The sequence below is a fragment of the Idiotropiscis lumnitzeri genome, chromosome 3 (assembly GCF_059441095.1).
Source record: "Idiotropiscis lumnitzeri isolate Australia: NSW breed Sydney's pygmy pipehorse chromosome 3, RoL_Ilum_1.0, whole genome shotgun sequence".
NCBI classification, from domain to species: domain Eukaryota; kingdom Metazoa; phylum Chordata; class Actinopteri; order Syngnathiformes; family Syngnathidae; genus Idiotropiscis; species Idiotropiscis lumnitzeri.
Window position 1 is genome coordinate 18,316,850 of NC_142393.1, and position 18,068 is coordinate 18,334,917.

General features: G+C 41.0%; 1 protein-coding gene across 4 annotated transcripts; it reads left to right on the forward strand.

Moving 5' to 3' along the window:
* Window positions 1-119: 119 nt before the first annotated feature.
* On the forward strand, window positions 120-16,678 carry ube4b (ubiquitination factor E4B, UFD2 homolog (S. cerevisiae)). 4 transcript variants are annotated; one of them, XM_088291162.1, is made up of 29 exons: window positions 120-483; window positions 1,303-1,522; window positions 1,637-1,802; window positions 1,909-1,996; window positions 2,760-2,904; window positions 2,994-3,219; window positions 3,405-3,854; window positions 4,808-4,909; window positions 5,787-5,928; window positions 6,115-6,215; window positions 6,816-6,930; window positions 7,111-7,194; window positions 7,475-7,531; window positions 7,745-7,861; window positions 8,049-8,147; window positions 8,226-8,339; window positions 9,752-9,950; window positions 10,139-10,277; window positions 10,355-10,454; window positions 10,622-10,749; window positions 10,854-10,952; window positions 11,209-11,444; window positions 11,605-11,731; window positions 11,832-11,976; window positions 12,436-12,570; window positions 12,724-12,915; window positions 13,685-13,859; window positions 15,143-15,289; window positions 15,946-16,678. In XM_088291162.1, exons 1-29 carry the CDS (start codon window positions 460-462, stop codon window positions 16,008-16,010), a joined length of 4,137 nt encoding a protein of 1,378 aa, XP_088147288.1. In that variant the 5' UTR covers window positions 120-459; the 3' UTR covers window positions 16,011-16,678. The 4 variants fall into 4 exon arrangements, with proteins under 4 accessions (XP_088147288.1, XP_088147289.1, XP_088147286.1 ...); XM_088291163.1 differs by having other exon boundaries at window positions 1,667-1,802; XM_088291160.1 differs by lacking the exons at window positions 3,405-3,854; window positions 4,808-4,909.
* Window positions 16,679-18,068: the final 1,390 nt, after the last annotated feature.

Sequence of the window (18,068 nt, forward strand, 5' to 3'; positions counted from 1 at the left end):
TTATTTTAAAATTACACTTTATAATATGTTTTTAAGAACTTTTGTGTTACCTCATCTCCAAATGATTCACCTGTGCCATTTAATTTCTGGAAACGTAACGTGTCAACGCTTCCAATGTTGCACCGCCTACTGTGACGTATGAGTCACGTGACAGCAAGTAGAACCAAAATGGCCGCTGTCGTATTTTGACGTGTAATAGCTAGCTACTTTTCTTTTTGTTTCACTCTTGACTTGACAGAAAAGCCACACCAACGAGAGACTTTTTATGCTCACTCTATGTCGCCAGTCTTTGCGCAGTAGTGTCCTCGTTTTTATCTTCGAGACAATCAAGACTGACACATATTAGTTGAAGGAGTTTGACTATGCATATCTAGTTCAGATTGAGGCTAGCTAGCAGGCTCTGGCTGGCACATAGTGCAATAATTGAAATTGAGATAGCTGGTTAAACTTTCAGCTGCGATGGAGGAATTGAGCGCAGATGAGGTAAGGAAAACACATAAACGAAACTAGCTTTTGTATGGTATAGCTTGCATCGCCTTGTCGTTTACTTAAATAGATTTACACATGCCTCAGTTTCCTCGAATGAGGTTAGCGGCTAGCTTTGTGCTACTCCTAGGCTAGGAGAGGCACCAGCGACAAAACCACACATTGGGCTGAACAATACCATACAAGACAGCGTGCCAGCCATCGAGCCAATACGGCGCGTTTAAAAAGCGAAAGTCGACATTTATTAATGTCAAATAGCGTCTGTCATTGCTGTGTGTTAGTTTGCATAAACACTGTACGGTCGTAAATTAAGCAGCTAACCCAAATCTTAGAGCAGACAATCTGGTCCGTGGCTACGACGTTTTAAGTACAAATGAGCACAATTGCTTTGATAAATGGCACCTGTCTTGAGTTTGCCATGCACGCTAATGCCGATCATATTTTATATTTGCTTCCGAGATTTTAGGATAGCTGAAATTGCTAACCTTGTCTACTAACAGAATAACTATCCAAGACCTTTTCCTTGGAGTATATACTTAGTCGCTGTCATGCGACTCAATTTGAGAGAGACACCACTTTAAAAAAAAAATTTTTAAAAAAATCTCGTTCACACTGGCAGAGCGAAGATATTTACTATTTTTAGGCTGATTGTGCAGATGTAGACTAAATTAATAGATTCACTGTTTTCATGGTGTTGTAATAATGTATTTCAACAATACTGTAACATATTCATGCATGATTTTAAATGGGCATCAACTCCAAACCACCTTATTAACAATTTATGTTCAACATTTTTTTTTTTGTTAACCATTCAAGATTCGCAGAAGGAGATTGGCTCGGCTGGCAGGGGGACAAACCTCACAGCCTAACACCCCTCTCAGCACCCCCTTGACATCCCCACAGAGAGAAACTCCACCGGGACCCCTCCCTGGACCCTCAGGTGTAACATCGCAACCCCTGCCACCAGCTGCCTCGCAATCATTAGGGCTCAATGCTCACAGCGGCACCCCTGCCACATCCCCCATTGGCACGACTGGTGAGAAAAACTTGACTGAGAATACTTGTTTTTTTTCTCTACTGATGTGTAGGACTTCTGGATTTTAACAATTTGTTGTATCTTGTCTGAAATATTTCCTCCTTGTGTCTTCAGTGTGCTCACGCGTGTTTTGCCTTTTGCAAGGTGTGGCATATGGCAGTCAAAGTAGTGAAGGTGTGAGCTCCCTTTCCAGCTCCCCCTCCAACAGCCTTGAGACTCAGTCCCAGAGTTTGTCCCGTTCACAGAGCATGGACATCGACACTGCTTCTTGTGAAAAGAGGTAATCCTGTTTCACAATGGTTTGCACGGAAAAGATGACTGAATGGTCCAGCGAGCTTATGACACGTTACAAAGGACTCGATGAAAATGTGCTTGTTTTGTTCTAGCTTGTCCCAAGTGGATGTGGACTCGGGGATAGAGAATATGGAGGTGGAAGACAGCGACCGCAGGGAGAAGAGAATCTTGACAGAAAAAGTAATTAACTTTTTCACACAAGGGATTTGTCTTTACATCGCTGCTCACATATAAAAGCGGGCAAATTCTGTGGTTGACATTAGTGATATATACGCTTTTCTTGGTCAACACAAGAACAATTTTCAGTTTTACACTCAGTTGTGGTAGAGTTTTTAATATATACTTTAATCTTAGGTGTGTACTCGTTTTGGCAACATTAAATAAATTTGTACTCCGCAAATCTGCCGAACAGTTCTGAGGTTGAGTATTTAAATCTGTACTCCGACCTTCCTGTGTGAATTTTGCATGCTCTCCCTGTACTTAATTGACGACTCTGAAATTATCTTTGAGTCTGAATTCAAGTGTTAATGGTTAGTTGTCTACATCTGCGATGTGCTTGGCTCGCGAACAGACCAGTGTGTTCTGCGCCTCTTGCCTAAGGTCTACTGGGATAGGCTCCAGTTCAACTGTGACTCTAATGAGGGTGAGCAGTGTTGAAAATGGTCATGAATAAATGTATTAATTAGATACATTTTTGGGTGCGTTTATAAATTAATCAATGGCCCACATTTGTGTGAGTCTATTGTAGCATAGTTTATCACAGTAAAATACAGATTTTGAAAATAAGATTTTTTAATGTATCTGTTGGGAGTGTGCTTATGGTAAGCACATTACATAACATCCCATGGATCCAACATGTCCTCAACCTTTGTCTCTAGAGGAGTTGATAATGTCCACTGTCACTTCTTAAAATGTCTCTCTGATTGAACCTGGCCACTTGTAGGAAACCTCTGCAAACTCCGATGTCACAGAAGACCAGGCTTTGCAGCTCATATGTAAGATCCTCCGTGTTTCATGGAAGGAGCAGCATCGAGATGTCATCTTCCTCCCTTCACTGGCTGCTGAATTCCAGCGTAACCCTAAAGATGGTATGTCACCGATATTGTGTTTCTCTCCAAAAAAGCTGTTCAAAGTGTAGCTCTGAAACTCTTACTTTCTCATTGTGTCTTCTGTCCAGTGTACTCTGATTTCAAAGACCTGATTGGCCAGATCCTGATGGAGGTCCTTATGATCTCAACGCAGTCGCCTGTCCACAACCCGTTTGCCAGCTTGACGGCCACCTCGCAGCCAATTGCAGTAGCCAAATCTCCAAACCACCACCTGACATTGGTACAACCCTCCAGCCAAGGTGGAAGCCCCATGGGCCCCGGTGCCGGGTCCTTTGGAGCCAGCTCGCTTTCAAGGCAAGTGACGACGCTTCTTATTTTTTCCTGCATTGTTCATAACCTCCAATTGTGTCAGAGCTGTTGCTCTCCCCAATTTTTCAACACGTCTTGGAATTATTCAAGTATTCCAGGTTTATTATTCCTTATTTTATGTTTTTAAAACATTGTCATGGCAATCATCATGTGATCAATATTGTCCGCAGCCTATATGGGTGTGGTAGCCCTTACCCAATGACTCTGGATGCAGCCAGGAGGACCTCACCAAATGCCCCCACCCCCACCACTCCCTCTGCACCTTCTACACCATCTACGCCACAGTTTGTTGTTCCACCCAGCCCACCTACTCCCACTGCTCCCCTAAGACAGTCCCTCAACCCTCCATCTGCCCCCATGCCCATCTCCCAGCGTTATCGGCCTTACTCTGTCTCATCTCCCTGGGGAGCCCCGTCCCCATCCAGCCCAGGACAAAGAGCTCTTAGCTTTTTTGCACCTTCTCCTAGCCCAGCAGGCCCCACCGTGCCCCCTAATACTCCAGTTCCACTTCCCACACCTAGCAACCCATCCCTCTCTTTAAGTTCACTCCCTATGGTTCCACCTTCTCCCAGAACAAATGCCCGACAGGCCGCCTTTGCGTCAAGGATCCCACCTTCTAGGTATCTGACCATTCCATTTGCATGTCAGTGTGTGTTGCACACGCAAGCCAACCAACTAAAATATGAAGCTTTTCTGACTCGCCAAGCTTCAGGCTGTTAATGGACCCAAGTACAAACAAACTTTTAACAGGTTTAATTTGATAGTTACCTCACATGTGAGTTGAACTTATCAATTTGAGTTGGTATAAATATTTGAGTAAAGCCAAAGTAGGGATGGGCATTGTAATCGATTTATTTACACTTTTGTTCGTTGTGTGGTTGAATTACTTGTTATTCATCGTGGCTTGAAGCAAGTGAATTTGCTAAGAAGAGCAACCTCATATCACCTAAGGTCTGCATCCATGCTGGACTCTGCTACAACACACATTTTTCTGCTTAATGCTTAGAACATTCAGAGAGTTTGAAGTTCATTCAATCACCCAATCAAGGGAATATAGGCGCATACCCATCCCCACTTTATATTGCTAGTCAGAGTATTTTAAACCATTGCACCTACTTTTTATATTTACAATATTATGGTTTGGCTACAAATGCTGCTTTTACACATATTTTGCTTCTATATTGGTTTCAAACAAAAATATACTAATTGCTTTGCAAATAACTTGAGATTTGCCAGACATGCTTTCTAGGGTCAACAATGAGGTAGATTTCTCAAGCATGTAAAAAAAAAAAAAGTAGCTTGTTCCTTCTAGCTCTGAACTAGCTGCTTGAGGAATGAATGTTACAGCAATGTGTCAACACTGCAACCAAATGTGCATTCATGAAGAACAATTGGCCCTCAGGCAGACATGCAACCAACTAGTTTGTTAAAGTAGTGCCCCCTCCCCATCTTATGTTCTGCCATCCCAAATGTTGTCTTCAGTTTTCATCATCTCCTTCCCCTTGCTTGCTCCTTTTATACCTTTTCTCTTACAACCTCGACCTCACTCCCGTTCTTGTCTTTGTCGTGTTAGCCCCTTTTCCCTCCTGTTTGCCCTCTCTGACATATCTCAGGACAGCAGCGATGAAGAGTCTGAGGAGGAGGAGGATTTTGCACGGGTTCAGTTTGGGTCCAGGTACACCACTGCACGGTGTGTGTGTATTTGCGTGTGCCCGCTTGCTCAGCAAAGGCCTGCTGCATGCACCAGCGGGTGCCTTGCCACTAACGGAGCACAAACACACTGTGGCAGAGTGGTGAAAGATTAACAAAGGCAGGCTCGGCTCTCTGTAAGAGTGATTTGTGTGTGTGTTTTTTTTTTAAGGTTTTACCTTTGAGGTTGTATTTTTTTTTTTTAAAGTATTTTTTAATTCATCTTTAAATTTTCTTTCTGGGGTTTATTTTACGATTATGGTGGCAAAAAATGTTTAGCCCATTTTCTTCACAGTTCTGTATATTATTTCACTTTGTTTTTCATCAAGCAGCGATTGACAAGAAAAAAATGTCTTCTCATGTTTCTGCATGTAAAAAAGTGTTGATGACACTCTTGCTGCTGCTGAGTGAAATTGGATGGCAATATTCTCCAGTGCTGCTATGAGGGCAAATCAGGAACTCATTATTCAGGACAACTCAGCCAAATGGCCTTGACGTTACATCTTGTGTGTTTTGCCATGTTTGTATCTGTTGTATATTGCCCGTGTTCCTCTAATTCTCTTCTGCTTTGAAGAAGCTCACATACACAGGTTGTGCTGTTGCAGCTGACCACTAATGGGCTATGCATTAGAAATGACAATCCTCATGCCAACTGAATAATAACAGCTGTTTTATCTGCAATAGTGTTTCCTTTTCAAGAGCCACATGCTGCGATGCAGTCACTAATGCCCCAAGTGTGTTTTCTTTCAGGACCTGTAATTGAGAGCTGGCACTTACTTGAAGCTAACGGCACATGTCTAGCAGTGTCAATATTATTCTTCATTGTTGCAAATGTTTCATTGTTCCCGTTTGTGTTTGTTTAGTCGTGGCGCATGTGGAGGGTCAGTGTCTTGTGAGTTGGCCGGCGACCGCTTCACCATTGAAGCATGCAAGGAGACAGAGATGCTGAACTACCTCATTGAACGCTTTGACAGTGTTGGCATGGAGGAGAGGAAAGCTCCCAAGGTATTTGGAGTAGACAATTACAAGTATGGCCTTCTAAAAACTATGGCCCCTTTTTTGTAAAATTTGTTTTTTATTTTCTTTTTCTTTTTTTGCTTCTTTTTAGTAGTCAAGTAAGCCAATCAAGTCTATGTAGCTCAAGGCATTTATTTCGACACAATTTGAACTCTTATCTCTTTACATTCTCAGATGTGTAACCAACCAAATGTCAGCCAGCTTCTTAGCAACATTCGCTCTCAGTGTATCTCTCACATTGCCCTGGTCCTGCAAGGCTGCCTGACCCAGCCTCGGTAAGTTATCCTGGTCCGTTTTATGTCTTTGTGCCACAGTATTTTTGCCTCATCAAGTGGTACTGCCTTATTAGTGTTCATGTTCCAAGTGAGTGTTCATGTTCCAACTATTACTCCAGGGTCAATCTTTTGACTTTGGCCCAATCAGTAAATTTTAAGGATGCTTTGAACTTGCAAACAACGCAACAATTCCTTCATTTGAAACCCTCAGCATGTCATACTTACTTTGAGTCTTCAGTGCATATATATTATATTGTAGATTATGCAAGTGCATGCTCTGCAATTGGCTGGCAATCAGTTCAGGGTGTACCCTGGCTACTGTCCGAAGATTGCTGTGATAGCCTCAAGAGGAGAATCGGCTCAGATAATAGATGGATGGATAATGCTAGTACAAAACTTAAACTGCTAGGCTGAGGTTCACATACACCAAAATGCTGTAGAACTAGAACCATTCCTTTTATCTGTCTCTAAATAAGAAGACATTTTGTCCCCAGCCTCTTCACTTTCTCCGTAGCAACTCCTCATTCCGCTTCTCTCAGATACATTATTTATTTATTTGACAATCAATGCTTTGTTTGTCTGTGTGTTTGCTACATGCAGGAGCCCTCTCCAGCATTCTCTGCTGGTACCTTATATGCTGTGCCGGAACCTCCCATATGGCTTTATCCAGGAATTGGTGCGAATTACCCACCAGGAAGAAGAAGTATTCAGACAGGTTTGATACACATTTGCCAGTTTGTAGCGGCAAAGCACACATTTAGGTAGCTGATCACATGAATACGATGTTCTCTGTCTAATATGTTCAGTGAAACGTTTATATGATTTCTGATTTAATGCTTGTCTGAGTTAAATTCAGGAAGTTAAGAATCATCATGTTTGCGCCTGTCTTTCTCAGATCTTCATTCCTATCCTCCATGGGCTGGCTCTCGCGGTGAAAGAATGTTCCTTTGACAGCGACAACTTTAAGTTTCCCCTCATGGTAAGAACTTAGTATGGGTATGATTAGCTTGTCCAGGGAGCCTAGATAGTGAGCATTGTGCTACTGGCAGCTTGACACATAACGCGCCTACACAATAGCTATGCTTACTGGTATATGCCAAAATAGCAAAGTTCCCCTTGGACTTTTTATACTTTGTTTGAATTTCGTGGTACTGCTGCATGCCATGGAAAAATATTGTTACAAACCTTGTAGAAATGAAAACAAGTGAGGTTAAGTCAAATGTGTGTTGGTTTCCATGATGTTTCTCCTGTTTTTGTAGGCATTAGCTGAGCTTTGTGAAATCAAGTTTGGAAAGACTCATCCTATGTGCAGTTTGGTGAGTGCACAGCTCAATTAGCAATCATTTTGTCCTTGTGGAGGTCAATGGGTTCCTGTCCAATATTTCTTTGAGACAAGAGCGCTTTTGTCTTTTTGCTTCCTTCCGTGCTGTTCTAACTTCATAGTCCTTCTGCGGACTCTTCTTTTAGCACTTCTTCTTTTGTTTTTGTAATAATTCAAAATCATGCCTAAAAATGAATTATTTTCACAGGTAACGTCACTTCCTCTGTGGTGTCCCAAACCTTTGAGCCAAGGATGTGGCAGAGAGATCCAGAGACTGTCCTACCTTGGTGCTTTCTTCAGCCTCTCTGTGTTTTCTGAGGATGATGTAAGTACTTTACTCGTCCATTTATATATGTTTTCATTTCAAATTCTTATTGAGCAACAAAAATGCAAGTCTTATAGTAGTGCCTGCCACACATTCATGTAAATGACTGATCCCGAACAAAATCAAAACCAGTGCAAAATGCGTGTTTACAGATATTTAATGTCTTGATGCATTCCATTTCCTTTAGACCAAAGTAGGTGACAAGTATTTCTCTGGTCCGGCTATCACTATGGAGAACACGAGAGTCGTCAGCCAATCCTTGCAGCACTATCTGGAGTCGGCAAGGGTGAGTGTCTGCCTCAAATTGCTATAATTCCCCCGGATTACTTGTTTAATGTCCCTGTTATGAATATTTATTTTTCAGGGTGATCTGTTTAAAGTGCTTCACAACATCCTGCTAAATGGAGAGACGCGAGATTTAGCGCTAAATTACATGGCAGCTTTAGCCAACTACAATGTGAAGAAAGCTCAGATGCAGGTAGGATACATTGTATTGGTTCTCAACCACATTCTTCCTATTCGTGTTATGGCCTAAGTAGACCAGTTTGACGTCTGGCGTCAGATTGATGTAGCGAACACCGTTGTAATCCAATCCCGTCAGGATGCCACAGTGGGTAGGTGGAGGTCACAGTTGGCTGACATCGGATTGGTCTATCTAGGCCACAGCAGAAACTTCATTATGTACTCTTATATGATCTATGACATCCAATACTAAATCTATATCACCTTTCCTGGCTTTTATAATTCACTATTGATTTATCCTTTTACATTTTAACCATTGAAGTTAACTTACCTAAATATATTCATATTGTGTGTGGTTGTAAATGTTTATGATGGAAAACAACATTGCATCATACTAATGTCTTCGATATCTAAGCTACCTAGATATTTTGTTACACCAGATTGCAGAGTTAGACAACATGTGGGTCTACAATGTGGCCCTTTGATGCTTTTGCTGTGGGTCTCTGTGACTTAAATAAATATGAGTATTTAATCTAGGCTTGTTTTTATTTCTAGTTCATTCCTTTTTATTATGTAATTCTAAATTTGAAGATTCTGATCAGAAACATCTTGACTGGCAAAAAACACTCTAGGAATTTGTCTCCGCGGTTAATATAAATTACACTAGTATTGGAGGCACAAGTAGGAGTACGCTGATCACAATACAATTACAGTTGTGCAGATGATGCAGGTAAAAGTTGCACTAGTTAAAGTGAACAGTAGCACAGTAATTGCGATGCAACTTGGGATGTGCAATAATGCATAAAGAGTGCGACACCTAGTACAAAGAAAAAAAAATATTTCACGGATGACATTTTTTTTCATTACCATCCCTTAAACCAGAAGTTATTTCCAATCGACGGTGCACAAATATTAATTATGATTGAGTTTGGTTTGGTCAGTACAATGTCAGAAAATGGGCAAAAAATGTTGATTATTGTTTTTCCAAAAACCAAAAGAAATTGTTTTATTTTGATTCAACGCAAAGATACAGTATTCAGTCCACTTTCATGGTGGACTACATGATTCTAATTGATTAAAGATACCAAAATGATTTATCAATAGTAATTATGGGTTCACTTGATTTAGTCATATCAATCAATTACTTGTCGACTGATTGATTAATTGTTGTCTTTGTTTGGCTTTAATTTTATAAATGCGTGGAGGCCTTAGATGTCAAGAGTTTTGTCACGCCCACTCTTTGCTTTTTTACTATGCGTGATGGTCCTAATGGCCCTTTTGAGTATTTAAGGTTTGCTGACCCCTGCCCTACAACTTGATGAGCATCTTTAGACCACTCCAAACTACAACCTCAATACTAAATGGTGTCAAAGTCCTCTGACCGTCTTGGCAATTTAATCTGAATTTGTTTACCCTCCTCTTTCTCAGACCGATGACAAGCTGGTGTCGACAGACGGTTTCATGCTCAACTTCCTGTCAGTGCTGCAACAACTCAGCATGAAAATCAAGTTGGAGACGGTGGATCCCTTCTACATTTTCCACCCCCGTTGTCGCCTTGTCGTCAGCCCAGAGGAGACGCGGCTGAAGGCCACAATGGAGGAGCTCAAAAGCTGGCTGGCTGGGCTACGTGAGTTGGCATTACTCGAAAGGATTAGATTACAACAACGTCAAATAAAATGTCGTAAATCTGTGTATGATCCATGAACTGCATTTGTTGCATATGGATTTCTCCATTCTTTGTTCTATTACATTAAGTCCCCACTGCTGGATTAATTGAAGCCTTTTTGTATGCGTATATGCTTTCTATCAACACAGATGAGGATCCCACCAAATTCTCCGAGCCAAAGTTTCCCACAGAGTGTTTCTTCTTGACCCTGCACACCCACCATTTGTCTATCCTGCCTAGCTGCAGGCGCTACATCCGCAGGTTGCGGGCAATTCGTGAACTCAACAGGTAAACAAGTGCTAAAGCATGCGGGGTTCTGTTCTGGATGGCTTTTCACAGTATTTTAACTCATTGTGCGTTATCAGGACGGTAGAGGAGCTGAAAAACAGTGAAGCCCAATGGAAGGACTCTCCCCTGGCCAGTCGCCACAGAGAAATGCTCAAGCGCTGCAAAACCCAACTCAAGGTTTGTTTTTTGCATGCACTATCGCTCCTGTTTTCTTTGACTGCACTCTGACGATAATCTTCTCATGTCTGAATGGCAAAGAATTCCCGTGGCTCCTTAAATGCTGAAACACTACATTATCTTGTACATTCACATGAAAGTGATCATTATGACACATGACCTCTCAGAAACTGGTTCGAGCCAAAGCTTGCGCTGATGTGGGTCTTCTGGATGAGAACCTGCTCCGCAGATGTCTGCAGTTCTACAGCACTGTCATTCAGCTTATTCTTCGTATGGTGGACCCTGCTTACCCAAAGTGAGTCCCATGAATGGAACTGATGTGGTGTCACGCTCTCACACAAGCTAAATTTGAAGTTATTCCGTTGACTACATAACTTCATTTCTGTCCTTTCTTCACAGCATCACCCTGCCGTTGAACCCAGAGATTCCCAAAAGCTTCGCTGCGTTACCGGAGTTCTACATTGAAGATGTGGCCGAGTTTTTGCTTTTCGTTGTGCAGTAAGTTCACAGTTCAGTCCTTTACAAAGAAGTCCATTAGGGAAATACTGGTATGTCCATAATGGCGTTTTCACATGTTTAGTCGTCTTTTTTCACATAATGTAAACTTATTCCTCTTTTGGCGACATGAATTGAACTGTGTTTGCTTGGAAATATCCTATAATGTCGATTAGATGTGGCACTATACTTACAATTAAATGCAGTGTCATTCTTATGTACTTAAAAAAGATATTGCTCTCCTTGCCCTTTCTTGCAGATATTCCCCCCAGGTTTTATATGAGCCTTGTGTTCAAGACATAGTCACCTTTTTGGTGGTGTTCATCTGCAGTCAGAACTACATCAGGAATCCGTACCTTATTGCTAAGTTGGTAGAAGTTCTGTTTGTCACCAACCCTGCCGTGCAGCCTCGCACTCAGCGCTTTTCCGAAATGATGGAGAACCACCCCTTGTCTATCAAACAGCTGGTGCCCGCCCTGATGAAGTTCTACACCGGTGAGTGCCTCCGCCTCACCAGATGTTTTAAACGTGAAATTGAACTATTTTTAAATGCCATTTTGGCTTCCATAAAAGTATTCATGTGTATGTAGTTTTTCTGCATATTGTATTCAGTATTCTTGCCGCTGACTCTTCTTTCGTTGTCTTATGTGGCTAGATGTTGAGCATACTGGTGCCACCAGCGAATTCTATGATAAGTTCACAATAAGGTACCATATCAGCACCATCTTTAAGAGTCTGTGGCAAAACATTGCCCATCATGGCACCTTCATGGAGGAGTTCAAGTGAGTTTGATTGCAAGGCACAATTAGTGATTTTTTTTAATGTAATGCAGGGACATCATTTAACCCAATTTTTGTACTTTTCACGATTGCTTCCCAATAGCTCCGGCAAACAGTTTGTTCGCTACATCAACATGTTGATCAACGACACCACCTTCCTGTTAGATGAGAGCCTTGAGTCTCTGAAGCGTATTCATGAGATTCAAGAGGAGATGAAGAATAAGGATCAGTGGGATCAGCTTCCCAGGGTTTGTACTTGGCCTCACATTTTCCTATCCAAGGAGGTTTTCATTTCACCAGCATATTTTGAACTTCCTGACCATAGGTTTTTTTTTTTTTTTTTTTTACACCTTTCACCTCTTTCAGTTTCTTATCAACATAAGGTGACATCTGGAGGTGTTTTTTGTAATGCTGTGTGCCATATTTAAAAATTTCTCACCTATTTTGTTGCAAATTATGTATTTGTTGTGTGCTGTATAAAGTATATTACATTTTGTTCCCTCGGCTCCAGACAGAAGCTTAAATATTTAAGGTTTGGTGGAGGTCTGACAATTAATTTTAGACATATTTTCAATGCGTTAAAAAATGATGAAGCAAGATAGATTACTACTAGGACTCAGTTCTGAAACATAACCTTGATGAGCAGTTCAACTTGACTGCAGAAAAAAATCATGACAATGTCTGTGTGTGTACCTGTTCTTATTCAGGACCAGCAGCAGAGCCGCCAGTCCCAACTGACTCAGGATGAGCGAGTATCTCGCTCCTATCTGGCCCTGGCCACAGAGACAGTGGAAATGTTTCACATACTCACAAAGCAGGTCCAGAAACCTTTCCTAAGGCCTGTGAGTATCTCTAATGCCACACTATATTATTCTAGTTAGCCGGGTGGGGAACTGTCATCCATATTTCACTTCTGCAAAGGCGCCCATATCTGCCTTGAAGGGACGTATGTGCAGAATCGTACAAGCTATAACAAGGGCGTCATCTTCTTGCAGGAGCTTGGCCCCCGTTTAGCTGCCATGCTGAACTTTAACCTCCAGCAGCTCTGTGGGCCCAAGTGCCGGGACCTGAAGGTGGAGAATCCTGAGAAGTATGGCTTTGAACCCAAGAAGCTCTTAGACCAGCTGACTGACATCTACCTGCAGCTAGACTGTGCTCGCTTTGCGAAAGCGATAGCAGATGACCAGGTTGGAGACACTGCTTTTTCAGTTAAATGTTGTGGATATTTTTAGATGCTATTAGTGTGTTTGACTTGAATTATTAAACACAAAGTATATGATGAATTAAAGTCATGGTAGTCAGGCTGCAAACAATTGTGGTAAGTCATGTTCCGAGAATCTGGAAGACATGAGAATATATTGATATATAATCGCAAGGGGGTGTAATGGTTGGAGATAAATCACGGTTCAGTGTGTCCCTTGGTTTTTAAGGTCATGGTTCGGTTCAAAATGGTGTATGTGAAGGAAATAAAATGCAAAACAAACTTCTTATATTTTGTTTACAAATGAACGGAAAGCTTTTGCAGTCCACAAAACGATGACTTAGGTTACATTTGGCCTTCAGGCCTGGAGTGAGACTTGTGCTATACAGTAAATGTAATGCATTCTTGGAAAGGAGGCCACATCAATGCTCCTGAAACATGAACCCTGATTTACAACATGCTGCAAAGTGTTTTAATGTTGTGCAATGTATCATAATTGCAATGTTTAACAACATAAAATATTTCATAGCAGACGATAACGTCTGATATCTGTACACTATTTAACACCAACCCCTTGCTATAAAATGCTTCTAGTCTGCTTTATTGAAATTTCAGTTCACTTTGTGGGAATAATGTTTATGACCGACTAGGAAAAAACAAATCTTGTGAGTGTTACTGTACATCATTGTGCACAACGCATCACTCCAGAGACACTCCTCAGATAATATTCTGTTGCTTTTGTGCTGTGTGTGCAGCGGTCTTATAGTCGCGAGCTCTTTGAAGAGGTCATCTCGAAAATGAGGAAGGCTGGTATCAAGTCCTCAATCGCCATTGAAAAATTCAAGCTGCTATCCGAGAAGGTGGAAGAAATAGTGGCCCGGAACTCCCAGTCAGAAATGGACTACAGTGACGCACCTGATGAGTTCAAAGGTCTGTGTGAGCGCACATGTGCTTTTGATTCTGAGTCTCTCTGGTTTGGTTTCACATTCCTCGTGCAACAGCCTACATACTTATTTAATTCTTATTCCATATCTTGTGTGTGTGTATAGATATCTGTCTTCCAGTGTCATATCATGACTTTTTTCGGGTTAATTTAAAATTCCTCACTCACAGGGTCAAACTACTATGACTATATCAATTAACTCAATCACTGATCTTTGATGACTGTAGCTGTCAATGGCAATCTAACAAAATAATGTGCATGTTGTGTAGAGACTAAAAAAGGAATGTGATTTATGGGCTATTTTTCAAAACATAAAATTGTCATTAATAAAAATCTAAATGTATGGTTCAATTCCATTTACCCATCAATTTTCTGTAGCACTTGTCCTCAATAAGGGCAGCATGAGCTTGAGTCCAGCTGACTTTGGACTGGATGCTGGCCAATTGCAAGACACATATAGACACAACAACATTTACATTCAGATTCACACCAATGGGAAATTTTGTCTTAAATTAACCTAACCCAATGTGCATGTCTTTGGAGTGTTGGCGTACACGTACAAAACCAATACAAGTATCCACTATGCTGCCTGATTTGAATCCAATGGTATCTTTTTAAAAGGGTTAATTTGCAAAGAAGGGTACCGCAATAATTGTACACTTTTTATTTGCCCCAAAATAACTGTAATCTGTGTAGCATTTTAGTGACGATGTATGTTGCTTTGCAGTTATGTCATAAGTATCTTTCTGAATGTTATTGGCCTCATCTAAGGTATCTGGTATTAAAATATTTTCCAAATGTAGGTGCTGTTCCCCATACATGATGCGATATACCATGGCCTTGTAATGAACTAAAAGCCTTGACTGTACTTGACTGTAACTGTTGAATAGCAGACATTTGCAGGGGATTTGCCACCCCATAAAAGTCATATAGACAATTTAGGCAGAGGCGATCCTATAACCACAGACTTATTATAATCTAGAATAAGAATGTGGCCTGCATACCTCCTTTGATTTGCCAATAAGACCGCCATGGTCAACTGGAGTGTGTCACACACGAGGAACAGCCGGCTCGGGTTTCTCTGCGGCCAAAATGTCCCACGCTGTATTATTATTATTAGAAACTTATAAGTCCCACTTGTGACATATCAAGTGTGGGGCATTAGGTTAGTTGCTGTTAGGTATTATTTGTTCCATCTATTATTTGATGTTTAATGTGTACCAAGCTTGTTTTATTTATTTTATTGAACTCTTGCTCCTGTTTTTCTCAGATCCTTTGATGGACACACTGATGACCGACCCTGTGATGCTGCCCTCGGGGAACATCATGGACCGATCCATCATCCTCCGCCACTTGCTCAACTCGCCCACTGATCCCTTCAACCGGCAGCCTCTTACTGAGAGCATGCTGGAGTCAAGTAACTAAGTTTATCTTAATTACACTTAAAGCTGGAAAACTGATTATACAGTGTTACCTGGACTTGCATTGCTCCTACTTATGATTTTTTCTTTCTTTTGGGCAGCCACCTTAGTGCAAAAAACGGAGAGCCACATTTGCTGGTGTCTTTTGAACTGTTTCTTGAATGGAACCAACAGTCAAAACACACAAATATAAACTGAAAATGCTTGCAAGGAGCTACACTAGGCCAATACCCAGACCCAGAAACTCACATGCAAATTAACTGGCCGATTTCCTGACATTACTCCCTCGGCCACGCCATTTAAAGGCGCACATGTGTACACCGAACCTTAATTATACTTTATAAAACCAGGTTATTTCTTTACATTCTCTATTATTGTGTTTTTTATACATTACAATGCCATTTTTATTTATTAAAAACGTCAAGAAGTGGCGGCGTATTGTCCGAAGGGCGAGTGGAGGGGGGGCTGGAACGTATTATTTGTATTTCAGTTGATTTTGATGGGAAAAATAGATTTGATATTGAGTAAAGAGCTATATAAGTAGTTCCGAGCTTGGCTTCAGAACAGATTCAACTCCTAAAACCAGGTACCACTGTACTTTAGGAAAAATGACAAAAACATGCTCCTCACAATATGTTTATTGATTTCACAGTTCCAGAACTGAAGGAGAGGATCCACACATGGATGAGAGAGAAACAGGGAGGACGACCTGTCTAAAGACTTGATGTCAAGAACGCCTTGCCCTGCTCCCCATAACGAAGGCATCTGGCCCAAATCACCTGAATTCAGTGTCACTGATACCAACAATAACCAACGTTATGATTTTTAATTGTGCCCTTTTTTGCCCTACCCAGGCTATTAGAATGATACTTAAAACACATCAAAATAAAGTTAAGAATTACTTTTTTTTGTTTGTGTTGAGAATTTGTGTATACTGTATATGTATATCCAAATATATACATATATTTAACAATTAGTGTTTCTATGGCTGCACAAAACAGTCTTCATCACACACACAGAGATTTACCAGAGAGCTGAATTAGGTGACTTCATTGAATATTTCCTTTACGGTTCTTGTGTGTTTTGTAACAATGTATATGTGGGCGTTATTAAAGACTTGTGATGCTTTTAGGGTGACGGGCTGTGAAGCGTGTTGGAAAGTCATTGTTGTATCAAAAACTATGACAATGAGCTAACTTGAGTTGGTATAACATGCTGCAGTCCCACAGCTTAACAGATGCACCACCTGTGCTTGTTGTAGGCAGAATTAAGGCTGTATCTTAAACAAACTAAAATGTCTCCTTCCTTTTGCGCGCAGTCAGATGTTATTAGCATTGATGTACCCAACTATACTTTTTTTTTTTTTTTTTAAATGGGTGGATAAATTATTTTTTCGGTCACATGTCCCCTGCTGACCTTGAAAGACCTAATTGGCTTCTTGTGGGCGCATGGCTGCTAATCCAGAACCCTTCAACCCTTAAAGAACAAACAACTCATGAACCGGCAATTTGCTCTATACATGACGGAATGTAGCATGAGCTCCAACAACATCGGAACACCTTGACATCGCGTCTAGACATAGTCCTTCTCGTGCTCAACCTAACGTGACCTTGCTGACTTTAACTGTACAGGAAATGATCTCTTAATTACACAAAACTGTTTTGGAAGCTAGGATTTTGAACTGAAAATAAATGATAATGCACATTGTTTCGAACTGTGTGATTGTTTTACACCCTCACTCTGGACTGTGGCAACAAAAACAAAAGTGGCGTAGTATTATGATTATCCTGTAGTAGAGTCAAAAGTTTTAATACTACCTACAGCATGCAAATGTGTGCAATCTTCAAAATAAATCTGATTGGATTAACCAGGTCAACATCCAAAGCAGGACTCAAATAGAAACAACCACAAGGACCAAGACAATCATTTTTATTAAAAGAAGTGACAGGGTGTAATAAACTCCCAACTGGACTCAAAATCTGAATAGATTTTAAAACATTCTGCACTGAAACAAAAAAGTGGTGACAGGGAAATCATTCATACCAGCATAATTTATCACTGGCGTCTAGTAAGAGTGGGTTTTGTGGGCACCATATAAAGTGGGAAGTGTTGCTTGGGGTCAACCAGACAATTTTCATATGGTTTTCAACTTTGGGGTCGCTGAGAAATAGCTTCATTGTTGTTTCTTTGCAAATGAAGTTCTTTGGGCGACTTAATTTTGCCGAGCTCTTTCAGATGAATTTCAGGTAGTCTTTCTTTTTGTAATTGTATTTTTTCTTTCAAGGACAAACATTTGCACGGTAGGGAATTATTTTACTTATGATTTGAGTTTAATTTGGCCCGTAGAATGACTGGGCTTCTGACGCCTAATGAGACTCGCGATGGAGTGCTATATAAAAAAATCCTGACTTGACTTTTAATTAAACACATCCTTAAAAAACACTTGCTATAATGTGATGTCACTTCCACATTTTTATTTCAAAATGTATTATTTTTAGCATCCTACATCAGACCTCACCCGATCTCTGTAATGTTCCTTTTCATGCACAACGTTAGTGTCGTGTGATTGTGTCTTATTAAAATATTTATTTGTGCATCGTGTTCTGTCAACTCACATGCTGTAAAACTTGAACCCAATCGCTCGGTAGACGGAGATCTTTGCGGTGCTTCTAAGTGTTGCGGAGCCGACCGTGCGGGATCGGTGGGAAGAACAAATCCTGCAGTGTAGCGTCACTGTAGGGGGGGAGAACACTCACGCCCCTACCTTGATTGAAG

Coding starts and splice junctions, on each gene's coding strand:
- ube4b (XM_088291162.1), top strand. CDS start 460: ATGGAGGAATTGAGCGCAGATGAG. Junction 2,905..2,993: donor CCAGCGTAACCCTAAAGATG/GTATGTCACCGA, acceptor TCTTCTGTCCAG/TGTACTCTGATTTCAAAGAC. Junction 3,220..3,404: donor GGAGCCAGCTCGCTTTCAAG/GCAAGTGACGAC, acceptor TATTGTCCGCAG/CCTATATGGGTGTGGTAGCC.